The following is a 19939-nucleotide window of genomic DNA, read 5'->3' on the forward strand; positions in this document are numbered from 1 at the left end:
TTTTAAAAAGATTGCTGTAATTTTCAGTCATTATCTATAAGGAAATCAGTGTAATTTATTAAACCAGCATCATGGATTAAGAATTAAAGACTTGATTCTTTTATCACTTAAACTGGTGTTACACTGACGATACCCATGAGGAACTTCAATAAGTCAAAGAGCAAGTGGAAGAAGTTCCTATGAACTCTTAAAAAGCAAGTTTGTAGATCTCTTTCATAAGCTCAGAACTGATTCTTGAAAATAAATTTCTACTTTTTTTGTTGTTTGTACTAAGAATAAAGAGCAGTTCTTGGAGTTTGGGTAATGAAATAGTCCAAAAAGTCAAAAAGTATCATAATAAAAGAATCTTACAAGAATGAGCTTATGCCCGAGGAACAGAACATGTAGCTAGCACTCTGTATACAGGTTGCAAATTTTGTGGGGAAAACAGCTGGCATTTAGTCGGAAGAGAAAATTAATCTCTCTAGTCTCCCTACTCTCAGAAAAGCAAAATTTAAGCAGTGGCTCTAATTTCTTGTTCCTTTTACAAGCAAGTTAGGTTAGATGCATTTCTACTTACTTCTTAAGTAGATTTAGTTTGCCTTTAAAACATGTCTTAGAAGCTTTACAGAATTGAAATTTGATGACTGAGGTATGAAAGCAAGGAATAAATGACTTTCAAACGTGCCTTTGTGGCTTCGTAAAATTGTAAGACAGAAATTTAGTTTTATTATGTTCATCTCATCTTTGTTTATTTTAATTCTGTGAAGTTTTGTTTTAAAAACCCAGTATGAAGCAAATGATATCACATAAACATAACAGTTCAATGCAGTTTGAGTACTATTACCATTGGAAAAAAAAAAAGGCAAACCAGCAACAACAAATTGGTGGACTGATGTTCTGGTAAATTCTTCCAAGTCTGTCAATCAACTGCTGACTAGAGTAGCTTTCTGTTGATTATATCAAATAGTGAATTTTCAGGTCTCCACTGTAAGTAGACAGTGCTTTAATCTTTTTTTATATATGTGTTGGGTTTTTTTTTTCGATCCAGTCCCTCACTGATCTCTGGGAATTACATTAGATTAGAGTGATTCTGTGGGATGGAATTAAACACGCCAGGTAGCACAAAAAAATTTTTGATCAGTTTTAGCCAAGGACAGTAGTATAAACACAGTCATCAGGGTTTCAGCACTGCACAGTCTTTTAAATCATCTGTTTGTAAGTAACTGATTGCTTTCATTCTGACTGTTTTAAAGGCGTGATCTAATCCTGCTACTTGGTGAAGTACAGCGGTCTGAATTAGGGAGGTGAAATCTTTTACCTTACACGTGGGTTTGCTTTCACTCATTCAAAACTTGGGTTTGTTTTTTTTTTTTTTTTTTATTAAGTGTTTGGCTCTGTCTTCAGAGTGTGCGATGGAGGAGCAGGGGCATGAATCATTGCAATGGTTCCTACTAGACAACATTTCTCATTCTACTTAGCCTTCAACAAAAACAACGCCTGTGGTCAAAGCCCATGCTAATAAATTGCCCTCAGCAACATATCTTTACTAGAATGGTTGGTTAAAGCTGGAAAAGCTCTTTGAAAGTATCATGGTAGTAGTTACTACAATGAACAGAGGCCTGTTCTGCTGTTCTGAGCTACAGATGGTGTCTGCTTTGGTACTGAATAGTACAGCAAGATAAAGGGAACAAAGTCTGTGATACACAAAGGGCACATTCTGTTTGCTAATAATAGGCTTGGGACTGCCATAAATTCTTTATATAAATTATACAACAATACAGTTCTCTTTCTTAAATTTTTCTTCATCTTCCTTGTGGTTGAAAACCTGGCAAAATAACTTCCTATTGCTTTGCAGCAGTTCCTGTGTGTGCTCTTTGCTGTGGTAAGCATAGTCAGCAAGGGCAGTAAAACAAATGTTTCAGGACACTGATCTAGACTCAGTGCCTCACATAATGGGGTCTCATATAAACTAAAAGGATAGGCATAAAGATTTTTTTCATCAGTTAATTCCCAGGGATGCTGACAGCTGCCGTTTTGTTATTACCTATGACTGGCACATTCAGAAATATTGTCTCAGGGCTTCCTCCCTACACAAACTCTCCTGCGCCTCAGAGGGAGAAACAGTGTGGGAATGGAACAGGATGGCAGCACCTCCTGCTTAACTGCATTCAAAATACTGGTACCTCCTGCTTAACTGTACTCAAAATACTGGGGTGTTGTTTACTGAGAGATCATGTCTTCATATTTTTTCTCCTAACAAATGAGACTAGTACTGGTGGTAGCGATGGTGGGGGGAGGTCAGTATGATATTTGGTAGGCCAGAATACTTGTCAGAGGACACTTCATCTGAATGCTCAGCTGCTGAGGTTAGACTGGTCCTTTCCAAAATTATACAAACATTTCTTAAGTAACCTAAGATTTGATTTTTTTCTGGAAGCACTGCTGGGTGGTGGATTAGTACTGTTATTGATGTTTCCTTTCTGGGCTTATGGTGTATAACTGACAGAATTACAATGTCAAGGAATAATTGAACAAGTGGTGTGTATTGTGCATAGCCAAGCTTTTATTCTCTTGCCAAAATCAACTGATATTTGAATATGACAAGGCAACAAGCCAATAAAGCTAGAATTAAGGGGCTGCTCTTACCTCTTTCTTGGGGAAGATGGCTGGCATAGCCTGTAGAGGAAGGCACAACTTCTGACATAAAGCCCTAAAGCTTCTGTTTACTTTGGAGCTGCTCTTGAAGATGGCAGAGGCCACAGTATATGCCTTATGAAGCAGAGTCGATTAAAATCAAAACATAAGTGGATTATTTTGCTCATATTTTATCAATAAAAACCTGGTAGAGGAATATTGTAGTCTGTGGGATGGAGTCGTATGCTCATGATTTTGCAGAATTAGGACTGAAATGTGAAAATTTATTTCCAAAGCCAAATGTAAATTAATTAGAAATATGCTTACTTTTGCAAATGTTGTCATCAGACCCTTTTCTAGAATAAAATTAATTTTCATTTTAGTGTATTTAAGTGTACAATGGGAAGTCTGTATTAACAGTTTGTTTATAGAAATAAATGCACTCTGTAACCGCTGATACTATTTGGTTTTGCAGGTTGTCTTCTGAATTTTGGGTCTGAAGGTACCCTCTTGCTTTCTCAGCAAATCATGGACATCGTTGGCTTTCTGAAGTCTCAATTCATTTGCCACCTTCTGATCTGCTACATATTTATAGTGTCAGGACTGATCATTAACTTCATTCAACTCTTTACACTTATACTTTGGCCAATCAACAAGCAACTGTTCAGGAGGATCAACTGCAGGCTGGCTTACTGCATTTCAAGCCGTAAGATTTCATTTTGTTTTTTAAAGTATTTTTATATTTTGTCTTGAGGGAATTGGTAGAAAAGTTCTGAAAAAGATTTCAAAGTAACCTGTATAAAGGTCATTACTGCTTCCTACAGCACTTGCATTTGTGTGAAGAAGTGTATGCTTTGTTGAAATGCCCTGTTCTGCTGAAATGTTTTGCTCCTTTATTTTGGGACACTTAGTTGACTCAGGATGTTGAAGAAAGACTGTCTCTCATTTGACTGCCCATCATGTTCCATTAAGCCAAATGAGAAATACTGACCAAATAATAGCTGAACTTGCTGAGATGCATTATCTGTAGGCTTACAGTGTTAATGAGTCACTTCCAATAATGCTTTCAATCTTTTTATCATGAAGATTTTGTTTATGATCTTGGTTTAAGTGTTTCATGTGTAAATACTGTTCAGGACTGGGAAATAACAGTAAAAAAAAAAAAAAAAAAAGGAAAAATCTTTGTTTCAGTGTTCTTCCTTCTTAAGCCAGTTGTAAACTGTTGTTTCTTTTGAATAGGCATTTCAGACCTTAAGCTGCATCTGTATGTATTCAGTATATGCTTATAGTTATAGTGTAGAATACAGTAGGTAGCTTGTAAGCATTGAAAGAAGCAGAGGTTGCAGTTATTTTTGTTTTCTGGGGGAGATGGGAGCATAAGCTCAGGATATTACTTGTAGAAAGACCAGACCTTTATAACTGCTGGGAGACATGACCATTCACTGACACTTGACTAAACAGGTCATTCCAGTGGAATGGATAAGACCTGTATCCATTCATTTCTTTGTTAGTAGGATGTTGGTAGAATCTCCACCCATCAACAGTGGACTATCAGAACATGTGTCGTTTTCTTGATATTATTAGCCTAGTTATATATTTGCTTTTGAAAAGCTATGATTGCAGTTTCAGCACTGATTTATTGTAGTGCAACTTCTGACTTCCACCTAATTCCTTTCAACTTACAGCAGAGTGCATTCTCCACAGAAGCTGTTGAAAAATACGGTAATGGGCCTGTGTTCAGTGCTGTTAAACGGGTCCACCTTCCAGAGAGATTTCCCTGGGCCTTTCTGAAAACTCAAGAGTACTTTCTAAACATGAAACTGTTGCAAAGTGCCCACCTTTTGAGGCTCCCTAAAGATTATTCAAGTGTGATGTCACTGTCAGTGCTGAGTGAGTTATGGGTGGTTTCATACCAGGGAAAACAGCCCTCCAACACAGTGTTCAAGAACTGTGTTTCAGGAATGCAGCAAAATGATTTCCTTCAGGTCACCTGTTCTGCTACTAGGAACCTGAAAAGCGAAAGCATTGTTAGTGTTCATAACGAACTGCTTGAGGGAGAAATCTGCTACATATCTCAAATTGGAGGCTGCTAGGGATTATTTGTCTCTTATCAGTGTCTCTGATGTGCAAGTATTCAAAGCATTTTTTTTTAAAGCATACTTTTCACTTAAATTTCAAAGCTGCATCAGCAAGTATAGGCCCAAATAAATTGGGGGTGCTGTTTTATTTCTGTAATAGGGAGGATGTTCCTGCTGAAAAAAGTAATTTTTGCTGTCTGAGTGTATGTTCCTGGAGTAGTGAGTTTGCAGGTACTATTCATTTGTATGTATGAACAGTGGCATGAGTATGGCCAGTTTTTTACCTTTTGCCTGGTAGCACAGGTATGTCTGAAGCCATAGAATGTAGAAGATACTGTACAGCTGTATGCAGGTATATGTAGGTGTATTATTATCATTTTTCATGCAGTGCCTTCTGCCCCATTCTTCCTTTTCGCTACTTAGTGCAGAGACATCAGCTACTCTAGATTTCTCCAGACTGAATCCTTTAGCTGCCCTCAATCTAGTCTCATCTATACGGAGGGCTGATCACTCTGTAATTATGAGTAGTACTGCATGCTTGTCCTTGGTTGGGCAGATGGCTTTGTACTCAGTTGCTGATCTAGTCTTCAGTATTGACGCCACTGGAAAAGTTGTGTTGTGAGATTTTTGCCCAAGCATGCTTAGAAAAAAAATAGGTTAAAGGTAGTTATTTTAGCTTTACAACCGAGCAAGCTAGCATTTGGTATGAGTCACTGTTATCCGAGTGATACCTGAAAAAGGGAAAATGGTAGTTAATTAAAAAAAAGTATTTGAAGGAACTGAAGAATGAAGTAGATCAAATAAAATGGGTGTAGTGTACAATAATGCCTTTTGGGCACTATTGTTGTGCTGACTAATAAATAACTTAGGTTGGGTCTGCATGGGTATGATGAGAGTCGTGGAAACAGCCTACAGTTTGAGACAATGAAGCTTATCCTTGGAGAATATGGAGTCATGTGTTTTGCAAGGGTGACAAGCATCATGTTGCTTTGAGTGGCTGGTACAGCCTGAGTCACCAAGTCAACTGAAGAGTGGAATAGAGCAGGCGTAGTCTAACTTAAGGATGGAGTGAAAGCAGCAGCTGTCTATAGATCTTGCAAGTTCAGTTAGTTTCCATTTGATGTCGAAGGTAGAGATAAATGATTCCATAAAATCAAGGGAGAACGCTTCATCTTTGACACTAAGCTCTTTGGGAAAGTTTTTTTGTGGGTTTTTTTTTTTTTTATTTCAAGTAGCGGTAGAGTTTTCTTCTACCCCTTTTCTTCCTGTTTCCTTTCTAATATAAGAACATACTATGTTCTATGTTACTATGAATAAACTCTTCCTGTTTGATCCCATTACTCCATTTGACAAATATTGACAAGGTAATGGTTAGTTCTAGTCCTCCTTCCTCTGTATGTCTCAACCTTTACTGAAGAGCGTTAGTTGTAGAGAGTGGATATTCAACTTGAACAGATTTTTGTCTGTGTTGGTCTTGAAATGAGCTAAAAGACTACTAAGTGTTACATACCCTCTGTTGTGTTTTAAGTTTAAAGAAACAAAAAAATCAAAACCTTTGGCCTTCTAACTTTGAGAAAGTATCTTCTGGCTCAAAGAATATATTCAGTGACTGGTTCAACTGTCTGCTAATCCCCCTTTTGTAAAATTACAATCCTGATATACTCTCCCTAATACTGGACTCCACAGACTGCACCTCTAAAAAGGAAATTGAACACTGCAAACCTCAACAAGGTGGTAACAATAAAAATTTAAAAAATAAGTGTGCTTGGAAGATGGCTTTAGAATGAAGATTAGGCAAAAAATCAGTCTTATTTTTAATTTTTAAATAATTTAGGGACATCTTGTCATCAGTGTCTTTCAAAAAGACCGAGAGCCAAGGTGTATGCCAAGGAAGGAAGCACTTAGTGTGGAACACATCACAGTTTTCATGGATGGTGTTTGTGCCTGAATTGGAAGAGGTGGGAATACAGCAAACCACCACAAGTGGTGTGCACGGCTTTTCTGCACTAGGTTGTAAAGTTGGCCAAACACGCAGAGGGAACAGGTTGTCTTGGGTATTAGTGCCATGTGTGCACATGGCTGTGTAGCTTGCTGGAGCAGTGGGAAAGTGGTTTGTACTTCCTGAACCAGTTTGTGCTTGGTAGGCTGGTGCAGTGCTACCCCGTGGTGAGCAGAGTGTGCTGGGCTTCTGTGGGCAGTTTGGGACATAGCTCTGTCATGTGCCAAGACCATGAGAATGGGGGACACACATACAGGACAAATGGCTTCTTTAGTGGTGCTGGGTGTGTTTACTCAGGAAGGTGTTTGCCTGTGAGTGGAGCAGTGGTTGATAACTAGTCCTCTTGCTGCCACTGTGCCTCTTGCTTCTCCTTGTGCTGAGATCCACCTTGTGCTCCCAGGATGAGTCACAAACTGGCCTCCTGCTGACTCTCTGCACGAGTTGAACTTTGCATAAACGTCGTACCTGCCAACAATGGCACAGTCATGTGGACAGGTGCATAAGGGCTTTAAAAGCAATTGACTTAGCTTCTAATCTGCCCTCATAAATAAATTATAGTAGTGCTAATACCTATTCTTGTGTTATGAAAGGCATGTTATTACACCTCTGGGTAAAGTTACACTATGTAGGCTGCAGTGTGTAAATGCCTCTGAGGGGAAGGCCCTTCTTTGCATGGAAAGAGGCACCCTGATGCCTGCTCATTGAGTGCAGCAAAACCAAGATGGAAACTGATTCTTCTTATGACTAAGCTTTCTAGAAACATAACCAGAGGAAATTGAAAACTGCTTCAAGTTCATCATCTTGGCTGGCTGTTACGAGACAATAAATCTGATTCCTTCCAAGTACAGCTGTAGACTTTGCAGTTTGAGAACTGGGCATCCAAATAAGGCTCTGTGGTAGTATCAGGGCTATGTTAATCCTCAAGATTGTTTTGTTTCCCTGCACGCAACCCACTGCCCAGTTGGAGTTCAGAGGAACCCTTGGCCGTTTTGCTGCTTGTTCATACCAAGGTGCTGCTGGAGCAGAGATGAGAATTCTCTCTTCTGGTACAGTTGAATAGGTGGGAAGGGGTGGGAAGCAAGAGGGCCCCGGAAAGGCAGGGCTTTCTTCTTCCTCCACTTCCCTCTACTGCCATCTTACGCTGCAGAGGAAACAGTCTGCTGTTGTTCAAAGAATGCCAGCGTCCTTAATATAATGTAAGCATAACTGCGTTGTTTGTCAATGTAGATGTAGTAAAGAGCTTTCATAGGGCACTTAGGACTATTTGCAATGTTGTTTTGAGTAATGTGTGCAAAGTGAATTTTTTCTCAAGTGCTACTTGTCCATACAAGCCTTTGTTATCTTGATTCCACACCCCATATCCATATGAAGCCACTGCTACTAAAGACTATGAAATTTTTACAACAAATACTGAGGGAAAATTGGAGGCCAGATTTGATAGTCATGCAAAGAGAAAATGTTGATTTGAACCTTTGGAGAGCTAGACCATCACCGTAGCCTTCTTGTTTTCTCTCAAGCCCCACCATGGGGATGACTGGAAATATTGCATACCAAGGAAATGCCCATGTTAGTTTTAGGCTGGATAAACTCTGCTACTGAGGGCAGGATAGTTATGGTAGCATGGATAGCTGAGTAGGCGAGTGCCCAAGCACCTACCCTGAGCGGTGAGGCGTATGTTGCAGCTTGCATTGAGCTCCATGCTGCTGTGGCAATTTTATTCTCAGCACTCAGGCTACTTTGGGTATCTCTAGACAAACCATTGCCCTACCTCTTTTTCTGTAATACAGTCTTAGGTTTCCTCCCATGTTCCCTGCGAATCTGAATTAGGGGTTTACATGTCAGGCTGGGGGTGCGGGGGGTATCATGCTTGTAAGTTCCAGTTGTTGGTGTTGAACATTGAGCTGTGTACAATAAGGTAGATGTTTAGCTTTCTCTAAAATATGCTTTTGTTAGAATGAAGAACATAATTGAATCTTTGGGTTTTTTTCCTCTTAAAAATTAAATTCATAGGGGTATATTGTGCGTGACAGATTTTGTTAAATATAAAATATGCTTAGAGAAGGGTGTGTATATGTATGTCACCATAAGGTAATGTCTAATTTTCTAACTTGCTTTGACCTCACTTCCTTGTAACTAATGCAGTAAGATACTTAGCACTACATCATAAATAAGATCTAGTGAAAAATGAGCGAAGTGACAGGAGTGATCTCACCTTGTGTTGCTAGCAAGGTCAATAGAATCTAACAAAGTAGCATCTGATTTATTGAAGCCATCAAAGTAAGGGCAGCAAGAGGTATTCCTCTGATTTAAAAATAATGTATGACAAGTTATGAACTCTGTAGCAGTATACTGTTAGCTTCTACAGCTCAATTGCCTTTTAGTGTTAAAAAAAAAAAATCCGTTAATGTGGAGCAAAAGTGTGCCTCAATTTTAAACAGTCTGTGTATCTAAATTTTATGACTTCAAGGTTTTGGTTTTGTTTCCCTAAAACATACTAGTGGTCAGCAGTCTTGCAAAGAGCTCTCTGGATTGTACCTCTCCTGAAAACATGTCTGTTGGTAAACAAAATGTATCAGTATTTGTTCACGAAATGCTGAGACATGAGTAGATTTAATGTTTCAAGCTATGAAGTACACTGCAGCCTGTATTGGTGTGCTTCCCAGCTCTTGCTTGCTTCATTCTGGGGTCTGAATCTTCTTCTAGAGGCTGGGGGTGGGGTGGTGTGTGCAGAAAGTAGACATAGGGATGTAAGCTATAATACTGAAATATGGACCTCTTGACTTTTCAAGTGATAGGCTGTATGATGCCATTCATAAAATCAGTCAGGATCCATTTTAGTGGTAGCGGGGAGATCACACCATTTTTGTTTGTGACGTGTGCCCCAGTATCCTACTGTTGAGTTGTCTGAATTATTGTCCTGCAAGCTTGTGTGTGCATGTCCACATATGAGCATATGCAGTTTCCTTCTGGTAGATCATGTTACCTCTTATGGTTGATTTCCCTTTTGAAGACTTCCAAAGGGTCCAGGTAGGTCTTCTACCACCCTAAAATGAGTTTTGCTCTCAAAAAACTATTTGTTTCCTTTGCTTTGACAATGTAGATGTTTTGTTAGAGTAGATATCATCTACTCTGAAGTGTCATCTACTCTAATTCATTAATGCCTTCCTCCAGCCTACTTCCTAATACCCTTTTATATCTGTTATGTACTTGTGGCAATGCTGCTGGTTATCTGTATAGTTTCCCACTGAGACCAAACCTTGAACTTTGCTACTTTATTTTGGAAAGACTGAAGGAGCCAGTCATTGCGGCAGGTTCTCCGTTATTTTGCTGATAGAGTAAGATAATGTTTTTGTTCTCTTGAACTCCCTTTTTTCCAGATTATGTTAGCAGAATTATATTCTTCACTATAAGTCCTCTGCAGTGCCTAGCAAATGCTTCCATATTTTCCCTACTACCATTAATTTGCTGTATCAACTAATAACACTTCAGTCCCTCTCATTTTATGCCACTTGCAGGCATTGTTACCCAGTTTTCGTAGGGGATCAGGTATTAACAGTGAGCTTTAGTGGATCAACCAAGACTATGCTGATTGAAGGCCTGCGGTGTGAGCATAGTGCTGCTCTGCTCATGAAGGTTCTTCCTGTGTTATGTAGATTATTGGAGGGCCGTAGTAATCTTCAGGGCTGTTTTTCAAAGGTGCTTCCTGTGAACGCTATGAGAAGGTTGAAAATGCTGTTGAGTACTTTGTCCCAAATGGGGTTGGAAGGATAATGCTGTCTCTGGCCTTCATAGAAAGACTTAAGAGTCAGGATACTGAAGACTCTCCTTTATTTCCAGCTTGTGTCATTGATTTGTTGCTGTAGAAAAGTGCTGTAACCATGAGTGCATTTTTAAACAGGGAAGACCAAAAAAAGGGATAGGAAGGTTGTCTGCTTTCATATATGAGCAGTGCCTGTCACAGGTGGGTACTTCTGTAGTGTGACTTTCCTGAAGTATGAAAAGTAAGTGTTAGTAGAAGAAACCTGTGGGACTAAATTGTCTATCTGGAAGGGTGCTTTTACTGAATTCTGGTATTACAATTGGAAGGTCATTCCTGCAGCTCCCTTCTGTGCCTCATTAGGTCTTCAACAAGGAGTCATGTGCTGGCCTTTGGGGGCAGTCCCCGTGGACAGAGGAGCAGGAGGAAATGCCTACTTGATTGTTATATGCACTGACTGGTCCTGTTGCTGTGAGGTACTGCTGGTTTGCTGAAACGTAGGAGTATTGCTGAATTCCTTGGGGAAGGAGGATAAGAGGAGCCTTCAAACGTGAGACAAATATCTCTGATGTGTGGCTGTTAAATAATTAATTTCCCCAAAGGGTTTGAAAAGAGCATTTTAAAACTGACTACGGCAGATCTTGTACGTGTGTTAAACCCGTTGTACTTGCGAGGCTGGCTTTGTTCCACATGCTGTGTAACTTGGAGAGAAGATGTTTTGTAGGCAGATTGTGTAGGGATAAAAGACAGAAAAAAGCTGTGAAATGGAATGTTTGAAGTGTGCAGCTGTGTTTTTCTGAGGGGGGGTTACTTTTAACTTTCAGCATGGAGATAGTTTAAAAGGAACAGTGGCTAAAGAAATGAACAAAACTTGTCTCTGTTCCTCCACCCCTCTAGCCTAGGACTGCACTAGAGAAGGCAGCATCACTTGAAACCTCTTGTTTCAAGAATACATATGCTGACTTAAAATTTCTTCTTCACCCGAAGAAAAACTGTATACTACATTTTGTGGGCACTACGTTAGAAAGAGAGAATCCATTTGGTCAAACCTGACCAGTGTGCATTTTGAGAAGGAAGGCAATATGGGAATGGGAGCTGGGGGGGGAAGCTGGGAAGTGAGGTGGTGTGCCAGTACACATGAAGAATGGTCCTGTGCAAGGCTCGTGCCCAGATCAGAACTGGTGGCTCAAATACCAGAGGCATGCTTTAATGTACAAGTTTTAACCAAGTTCTCAGTTCCTATCATAGTGCCTAGGAGGATCTGAAATACTCCAGCTTCCAGGATATGTTGAAGGCTTGTGCATTTAAGATCCTGCATTAAATCTGATTCTGATCTTGGTTCCCAAAGCAATTACAGCTTGGCTGTGTTACAGGAATGTAAGCTTGGCCATATTAAACTGTCTGTAGCTTATCTCATTTGGTATGTTTCATGTGAGAAAATACTGATGACACTCGATCAAAAAGGTTGAAACCCTTTTTATCAATAAAGTGTTTGTTGCCTTCATTATGTAAAAAAAGGAAATGTATCCTGTTCATGGACCTGAGGCACAGCAAGCACCAGAGCTATAGTTGTGTAATGTCAGCCTTAAAAATTACATTTTGAATATTTCAATAATATTTCAGTAATATTTCAATAAAGCAACATATTTTTCACTTATTACACTAGCCAGTTCATGCACGTGTACATGGAGGTTTTAATTCTATGACTAAGCAAGCATTGAGGTTAAATTGCCAAGAAGATCAAGCCACAGGTAACGGGTTTAGTTTTGTAATGGGCATGATGAATCTAATCCTATGTAACTCAGCATGGTGTAACAGTGACTACACTGGAATCGAGGATTATTTTTATGTCAGTTAAGGATCTAGCCAACTGAAGTAAATGTCAGTGTATACTTGGGGGGGAAAAAAGTGTGGAAAAAAACGTGTGCTATCAGTCTTCAGGTACTAATGTTTAATAATGACTAATGCAAAAATCATGTTTCAGCTTAAAGTTGCGTTTGATTCTTACAGTTTGCAGAATCAGCTGGGGGGTAGGATGTGGGTTTTTTTATTTGTTTGGGTTGGGTTTTAACTACGTATTATGTCATCCTTTCTCCTAATCTGTGATTTTTATCTTGCCTTTGCTCTCTGTATCTAAAAGGTGAGCAATGGCAGTGGGCTCTGTGGCCAGCCTAGAGGTCTCTCTGTGTCCCCCACCTAGGGACCTTAGATGAAACCCTGTTTCCTGCCTGCATTCCTTGTTGAGTTGTGTGGTCTTTTTTTTAGAAATGGCCAGCTCTGGTTTGAAAATTGACGTGTATTTTCGAGTTTTGAATCTTGTTTTAGGTTTATTTTTCCTTTGCTGTTTAGCTATTTTTTCTTAGCTAAGAGCAGAGAGAGACTTCCTTTTCAGGTTTGGGGCTGGCCTCTTGCTCTGGACCCTCTGTAGAAGCAGCTCTACCCCCTCCTGTGCATCTTTCTCTGCAAGAGGATGTGTCTCTTGCACAAAGTTCATAAATCAAAGTCTTCCTTGCTAAACTTTAAGGTCTGCTTGCTTGGCCCACTGCTGTACTGTGTCAAGGAGTGATCTGATGTGCTGCAACATCTGGATTTGGAGTACTCTGGGTTGAGTTCTTCCTTGTGGAAGCTTCTATGCAAGTTTCATCCCACAGAGCCAGGCTGTTGGAGAAGCCTTTGCGTGCTATCTGGCTGGAGTGTTGTCCCCTGCTCCTGTGCTGTTTTTTCACAAGCTTATCAATCACACCCTTGGCAGTCAGAAAAAAAATATGGAAGGAATGATGCTCACAGCAGCCTAGGTCATGAATGATTTCTGTCCTCTAGCTGAACTTGCTGACACTGCTTCTTCCACTGCTATCAGGCTACATGGCAATTCCAGCTGGAGAAAGATCTGAACTGGTAGAAATTACAGAGTTTGCAAATAACAGGCCCACAATGAGAGAGGACTGGAGTACCTCTAGGCTCTTCCTGTCCCTTCTTGTTGCAAAGACACTGAAGCAGCAGTGTTGATAACATAGGACGTTATTGTCTAAGCCTTCAAATAAGGTCTGTGAATTCAAATGCTAAATAGTGTGGGGTTTGCACTGCCTTTCTGCTTTCCAGCTTTTTAGAGAAGATCCAAATGGCCTGCACAGAACCTCAAAGACCTCAGGCACAGTGCCAGCTGGCAACCTAACAACTCAGCAAGTCTGCACTTGGGAGGGTCTGATACAGCAACCAGAACTGGTGCTATTACTGTGCTTCTCTTAATTTCAAGTGGCTGAAGTCCTCTGAGAAGTCCAGATGACCATCAAGAAGGGTTGATCTTAAAAAGCTGTAAAGAGGAAATGGCAGCCTGCATGAGTTAAAGGAAGTATTTCAGTCAGTTGTAAATCAGTAGTGTGTACGGCCTAGAGGATAGGAGGAAGATAACTTTGTCTCCATCATCTTGCAATCTGATAACCACTGCATCCAAGTCAGTGACTCACATGGGTTCTCTGTATCTTTCATTTTGAGAAAATTGAGGCAACAAAGGTGGTAAAGATAATTCAGAAAGGAATTCTCTAGATAAGTTTAAGGAAATCACTGACACTTGCAATAGGCTGCCGCCTTTGTTCTGGGATTTCAGTACAGTTTTGAGAAGTTTGTCATGGGAGAAAATTCTGGTACCTGATATACTTCGTGTAGTAGTGTTCCCTACTTAAATCTTGAAGTTTTTCCTGTGGGTTTTTTTTCCTGTGATTCTGTTCTGCTAGAAATACTTGTAATAAAGTTGTAAGAAGTATCAGTAGTGCATATGCATCTGACCTTGTGATACCTCTGTACTCCTGACACACATACGTCTTGTTTGCATGATGGGTCTTTATTTTGCTATTGCTGTGACAAGTCAGATTGTGCCTTTAAAAGAAGCAATAGCTGTTCCTCCTGTAACTACTTGAAATGGTATGTCTGACTGCTACTCTTCATAATTTACAAAGCATTGAATAGGAAAATGTCTTGGGTTACCAGAGAAACACAGCCTGCCTTTTGTAACTGGCAGAGGCTGTGTTTTTGGAAACTGAATAGAAAAGCATAAACTGGGAGCCTATTGATAATGCAAGGTTGCCATGTACCTTGTGAGCTAAACCTGTGTTTCCTTGGAAAATTATTCAACACGTATAATTCTAAGTTGCAGCAGACATGCAAAAGCAAGAAAGTAGTTACTTCTGTGCATGGTATTTCTGCAGTGTTATATTGAGCCACTGGGACTACAGAGCCGGAAGCTAGTAATGTTTTTGGTTTTTTTTTTTTTGTGGGTGCCTTCTTAGTTTGAGCAGTGAGAGGTTAGGCAAGTTAGTGGTATCCTTGTATCCTCTCCTGCTGGAGCACACGAGCTGCAGGCTGTCTGAGCAGGGCACAGTGTTCTGCCTGCAGATTCGTTTTCCCGTGGTGTAATATTGTTGTATACATTGGGTGTATGTCTTTCTTAACAGAATGTACTATTTCTGATATGTATTACATTCTTTGGTAAGAAAAAGTGGGGATTTTTGTATATTTATATATTTGGATAACATCATCTTGAGGGGTTACACACTACACCCAGTACAAAACCCCCAGCTTTATGTGTACTTGATAGGTATATTTGATATGTAGTACTTTATTTTTAATTCATGAAAGCCATTTGTTTGATTTGTAGTTTCTGACCTTCTTGTCCCTTTAAAGAACATTTTGTGAAAGTCACTGTTGGGGATTAAGAAGCTAAAATAAGCACCGGGACGTAGTTCTTGTCTCTCAAGACCTCATGTGATGAGATGCTGTAAGATTACAGGTGGAGACAGGGAATTCATGGAATACAAGTGAAAAATGAGTAATGGTTTTGTTCTGAACAATGTTCTCAAAGTGATAGAGGTTCCGTGGCTATTTACCATTAACTCTGATGATATAATACAAGTACTCAGTCAGCTTTTTGTTTCCAGTCCTGAAAGTCAGGGAGAATATGCTGTCCATAAGAAAACTAAATAGAAGTTATCTGCCTTGACTTAAGTCTAAAAATAAATTGTTTGTAGCATATTATTTCTGGTAATATGTGTGCTAGTTGTCTGAAATCAAGAGCCAAATGCAAATATTATTGGAAAAGTACAGAAACCTTAGATGCCATTACTCCTAGTTTTCTTGTACTGCTGCTCTGCAGAGATGGCAATTCCTTCTTTTTAGGTGTTTACACCTCTGTGAAATGTAACTCTTAGTAACTAGAGGCTTTATTTAAAAGCACTGCAGATTTTCATAGGATTTAAATTACCTTTTGCCCAGTTTCCTAATCCAATTCACTTTTCTTCTGATTTGTGCTAGAGATTGCTTTCTATGGCAACTGGTAGTCTTTTTTATCATCAGTCATTTTTCTCTGAGATAAACTCACGTCATTTATCGTCAGTGACTGAAAATGCAGGTTTAACATGTTGAAGACGTGGATTTAGAGCAACAAAACCAATGGAATTTTCTCTCTTGGTGTGCCATTTTGTTCTGAAATGCTTTCTTTCCAAATCCAAATTTTTGTTTGATTCGGAACCACAGAGGATAAAGTTGCTACGTGTACAAATTAAGACTATTGTAAGAATACAGGCTAGAAGGAGAGAAATTATGTGAAAATAGGTTTCCTTCCTAAATATGTGGATTAAACGTGATTCACTTAAGAGTCAAATAACTTCCCTAATCTTTAGATGATCTAATTAGTACAAATAAGCAACGCATATGGAAAACAACCCAGACACATGAGTGTGTGGGCGGCTGTTCTGAGTGAAAGTATGAGTCCTGTTGAGTATGGACAATGTTGATCACCCTAACATTAAAGAAATGCTGATGATGCGTTATGTCAAAGGTGACCATTGTGATTGAATAAATACAAGATTATGGCATCTGTTAACTTGGTTCATACCTAAATTTCCAGGTCCTGGCCCCCAGAAGGTGATTTTCAGATGAGAACTCCTTTGGGAAAGGTTTCTGGCTGGTTCTACCCTGCTTAAACTGAAGCCTTTGCGTCTTGCTGCAAGATACTGGCTTCCTCTTTGTCCAGTGAATGCTGGTTGCAGCCTGTGGTAGCATAGCTCTGCAGTGTGTTTTTCAAGCAGTGATGGAAGAGCCAAAGGCATTGGTCTATGACAGTCTGTTTGGAAAATACCACGGTTTTTCCAATGACAGGAAATAGGGCTAGAAAGGAGTTCCTGTATCAATGAAATAAATTCATACTATTTCTAGCAGCAGCATAATGTACTCTTTTTAAGAGAGTCTTGTTCAATTTATAAAGCTGTTAGGTATTTTTAATCTGCCAAAGCAATTAGAAAGAGCTTCAGAATATAACATACCTGTAGCTTCAGTCACTTTAGACATGGTTGATCTTCTACTAGTGTTATTTAGCTTAAATTAGTTTTTTCTGTGCTGTTAACCTCCCACATCCTTAAGCCATATTTGTGGGGAGCAACCCAATCCTCTTTCAGCATGACAGCTTGAGTGAGCCAAGCTTTTCTATTTTCTGGTGATCGTGATAGCCCTGGTCTGTATCTGCTTTGTTTCAGCTTTTCCTTCCTGAGCATGAATGTGTGGTACTGATGGTGGTCTGGAGATTATCTCAGTAGTGCAATTTGCTATTCCCTTTCTTTCCAGCAACAAACATCCTAATGCTATCTTTTTCCTTCTTAGAACTGCATAATACAAACAGAGCAGAAACTTTCAGTGGCAAGTAATGATCCCAGATACCTCTCTCTGTCATTTCCAAATTAGGAAGCTCTATTAATTCTGCAAGACATCACACAATGATCTGTCCTATCAAAATGAATTCCATTTCTGTTATTTTACCTCTCAAGATCATCTGATTCTTAAAGTGTGTTCTGGCTTTGTATCATCCACAAAATTAATTAATTTGCGTTGAATGTTTTAGTCTTCAGAAACACTTCAAGGAGATCTTTTTTTTTTTATCCAGATTGACCAAAAGACAACAAAACCATATAGTTGCGCTTTTTAGTTTAGCTCTCCTTAGTTTTGTTCTCCTTTACAGCTGTTTACTAATTTTCAGTTTCACTTTGATTTAGTAGCAATTTCTTTTATTGTACCATATGAATGGCTTAGTATAGCCTGAGTGCATTAGATTTGAAGCCTCTCTTTTGTCTCTGAAATCAGAGTTATCAGATAATGGCATATAGACCTGCCTCTGAAAAATTATAGAGGGTTTTGTTTTCCAGAATTCCAACTCCTGCAGACATCTCTTCTGGATAACTTTTTTTTTTAGTTTTTGATTTCTTTTCTTCCCATGTAGTACTGAGGCCTGATTAGTGTGTCTGTAGTTACATTACCCTGATCGTTTATCTACTCGCCACTCTTAAGTATTAGTAGTATGTTTCTACTTTTTTCTTATTTTTAAAAACATACTGCCATGCTCAATCTGAAACTGTTTTTTTTTGATGAGACTTCTTTTCATTTCTGATTCAGTATTCTGGGAGATCATCTGGGTCTCCCTGAGTTGAAATTCATTAGATTGTGAGTTTTGCCTTAGCTTTATTTTCATACTGCTTCCTTGTCAACAGTTTTCTTTGTTGCTTTCTCATTGATGATACTAGGGCAAAAGTATTTGTTTTGTTGTTGGGACACTCTTTCTTATCTTAAGAAATTTCTCTCATCCTGGCTAAGAATGACTGAATGACTGTCTTGGTCATTAGCTGTAGTCATTAGTCTGCTCACCATTCAAAGACAGAATTTAGTCATAAAGAGTGAATTGTTCTTAGTTGTCTAGCTGGTACGGATTTTTATTTTTTTTTCCCCCTTAATAGCCTGTATGGTTCTGTGTTTTGGATTTGTGACTAAAACAGTGTTGGTAACACACCAGTGTTTCAGCTATTGCTGAACAGTGCTTGCAGAGCATCAAGGCTTTCTTTTTCCCCACTCTGTCTGCTCCCCCTCAGCAAGAAAGTTGGGGGTATGCAAGAAGTTGGGAGGGGATGCAACCAGGACAGCTGACCCAAAGTGATCGAGGGCATATTCCATGCCATATAATGTCATGCTCAGCAATAAAAACTGAGGGGGGGCTGTTTTTTGGAAGGCAGCTATTACTTTGAGAGAGGCTGGGCATCGTTCTGCTTGTGGGAGGCAACTGCTTTTGCATTGCTCAGTTTAGTCAGCCCCTCCTGCCCCACACTTTCTTCTTCCTCTTTCCTTTGCTTATAAAACTGTCTTTGTATGAACTTATGAGGTGTCTTGCTTCTGCTCTTCATATTCTCTCCCCTGTCCCACTGGGGATGGGGGTAGTGAGTGAGTGGCTGTGTGGCATTTAGCTGCTGCTGAGCGTTGACCCACAACAGTCCCTTGTCACACCCAGTTTGGGTCAACACAGTTGAGGAGGTGTTTGAGAAAGGGAAAAGAATAATCCAGATTTTTCTGAGAGCTGATTTTGCCATAAAACAAAGCAGGGTCAAAGGACCTTCATGACAGATCCAGGTTTGGGCAATAATATATCAAGACGGGCATCATAAAATCCTGGTTCTCTGGGGGTATAGAGGATCTGAGGCCCACAGCACCCTGAATGAAAAAGATGTTAGTAACATATAAGGGGGATTGAGCTACTTCAGAAATAGTTGGTACAGAAGCACAGCTCCTCCTAGCTCCTTGGCTTAGCTGCTGACTGGAGTTAACCATACCATATGCTTTTCTCACATAATGTGAGAAAATAATTCCTTCTGTAATGAAATGAAGTGTGGGGTTCATTAACAGACTTCTGGGGCTATCCCACAGGAATGGATTGTCCATCCATTACCTTCCTCTCCATTCACTTAAATCCAAACCAACCTGACTACTCATACTGTCTTTTCACAAAAAGAAGTACCATGGCCTCCGTTACTGAGGATCAGGAAGCAAAAATCTACTGTGTTTAAAACTTAGGTTGCAGTCCTGGTGTGCACTTCTACTCTGTCTCTCCTAGCTGTTTCTGTACTAGTAGATGGGTTCTTTTTTGGCTTGTACCATGCAAAAGCTTACAAATATATCGGGTGTTTCTTTCTGATCCCTGAAATCCTGGTCAAAACTGGTAACATTCTTTAAATGACTGTGCTGTCTAGTGGCTCCTGTGTTTAACAATATCTGTAATTTTTTTCTTCTTGTTACCTAGCGAGTTTTTTACTTGTGTTTGCATCTTCAATTATTTGCTTTTCTTTCCTCTATCTGTGCATGCTGTAACTCCTAAACAGCTGATGTTCTGAAAGTTTATTAAGTTATGCCTGATTCTCAACTTTTATTCACAGCAAGTTGCTTCTAGCCCTTCTAATATCAGGAAAGAGCTTGAAAAGGAACTGTAGAGATTCAAATACCTGTTGGCAAGTACTTGCCATGCATCTGCTGTTTTGTAAAAGTTCAGGAACAGATTTGTAACCACTGCATAATAATTAGATTTGATTTTTTGAGTCTATCAATTTAAGATGGCACTTGCTTATGCTTAATATAGGTCATTCTGCTCTCATTTAAGCTTCTGGTTTGGGATTTAGATAGTAATATGCC

At 39.5% G+C, this 19939-nt stretch overlaps 1 protein-coding gene across 1 annotated transcript in view; it reads left to right on the top strand.

Moving 5' to 3' along the window:
- The first annotated feature begins 3144 nt into the window (after positions 1–3144).
- The window catches only part of AGPAT4 (1-acylglycerol-3-phosphate O-acyltransferase 4), a 60710-nt gene continuing 43915 nt past the window's right edge, over positions 3145–19939 (top strand). Inside the window, exon 1 of the mRNA XM_086461064.1 lies at positions 3145–3322. Within this exon, the coding sequence (XP_086317190.1) occupies positions 3145–3322 (178 nt within the window). The remainder of the gene's footprint in view (positions 3323–19939) is intronic.

Source organism: Leptosomus discolor, chromosome 2 (assembly GCF_034619465.1).
Source record: "Leptosomus discolor isolate bLepDis1 chromosome 2, bLepDis1.hap2, whole genome shotgun sequence".
Taxonomy (NCBI): Eukaryota; Metazoa; Chordata; class Aves; order Leptosomiformes; family Leptosomidae; genus Leptosomus; species Leptosomus discolor.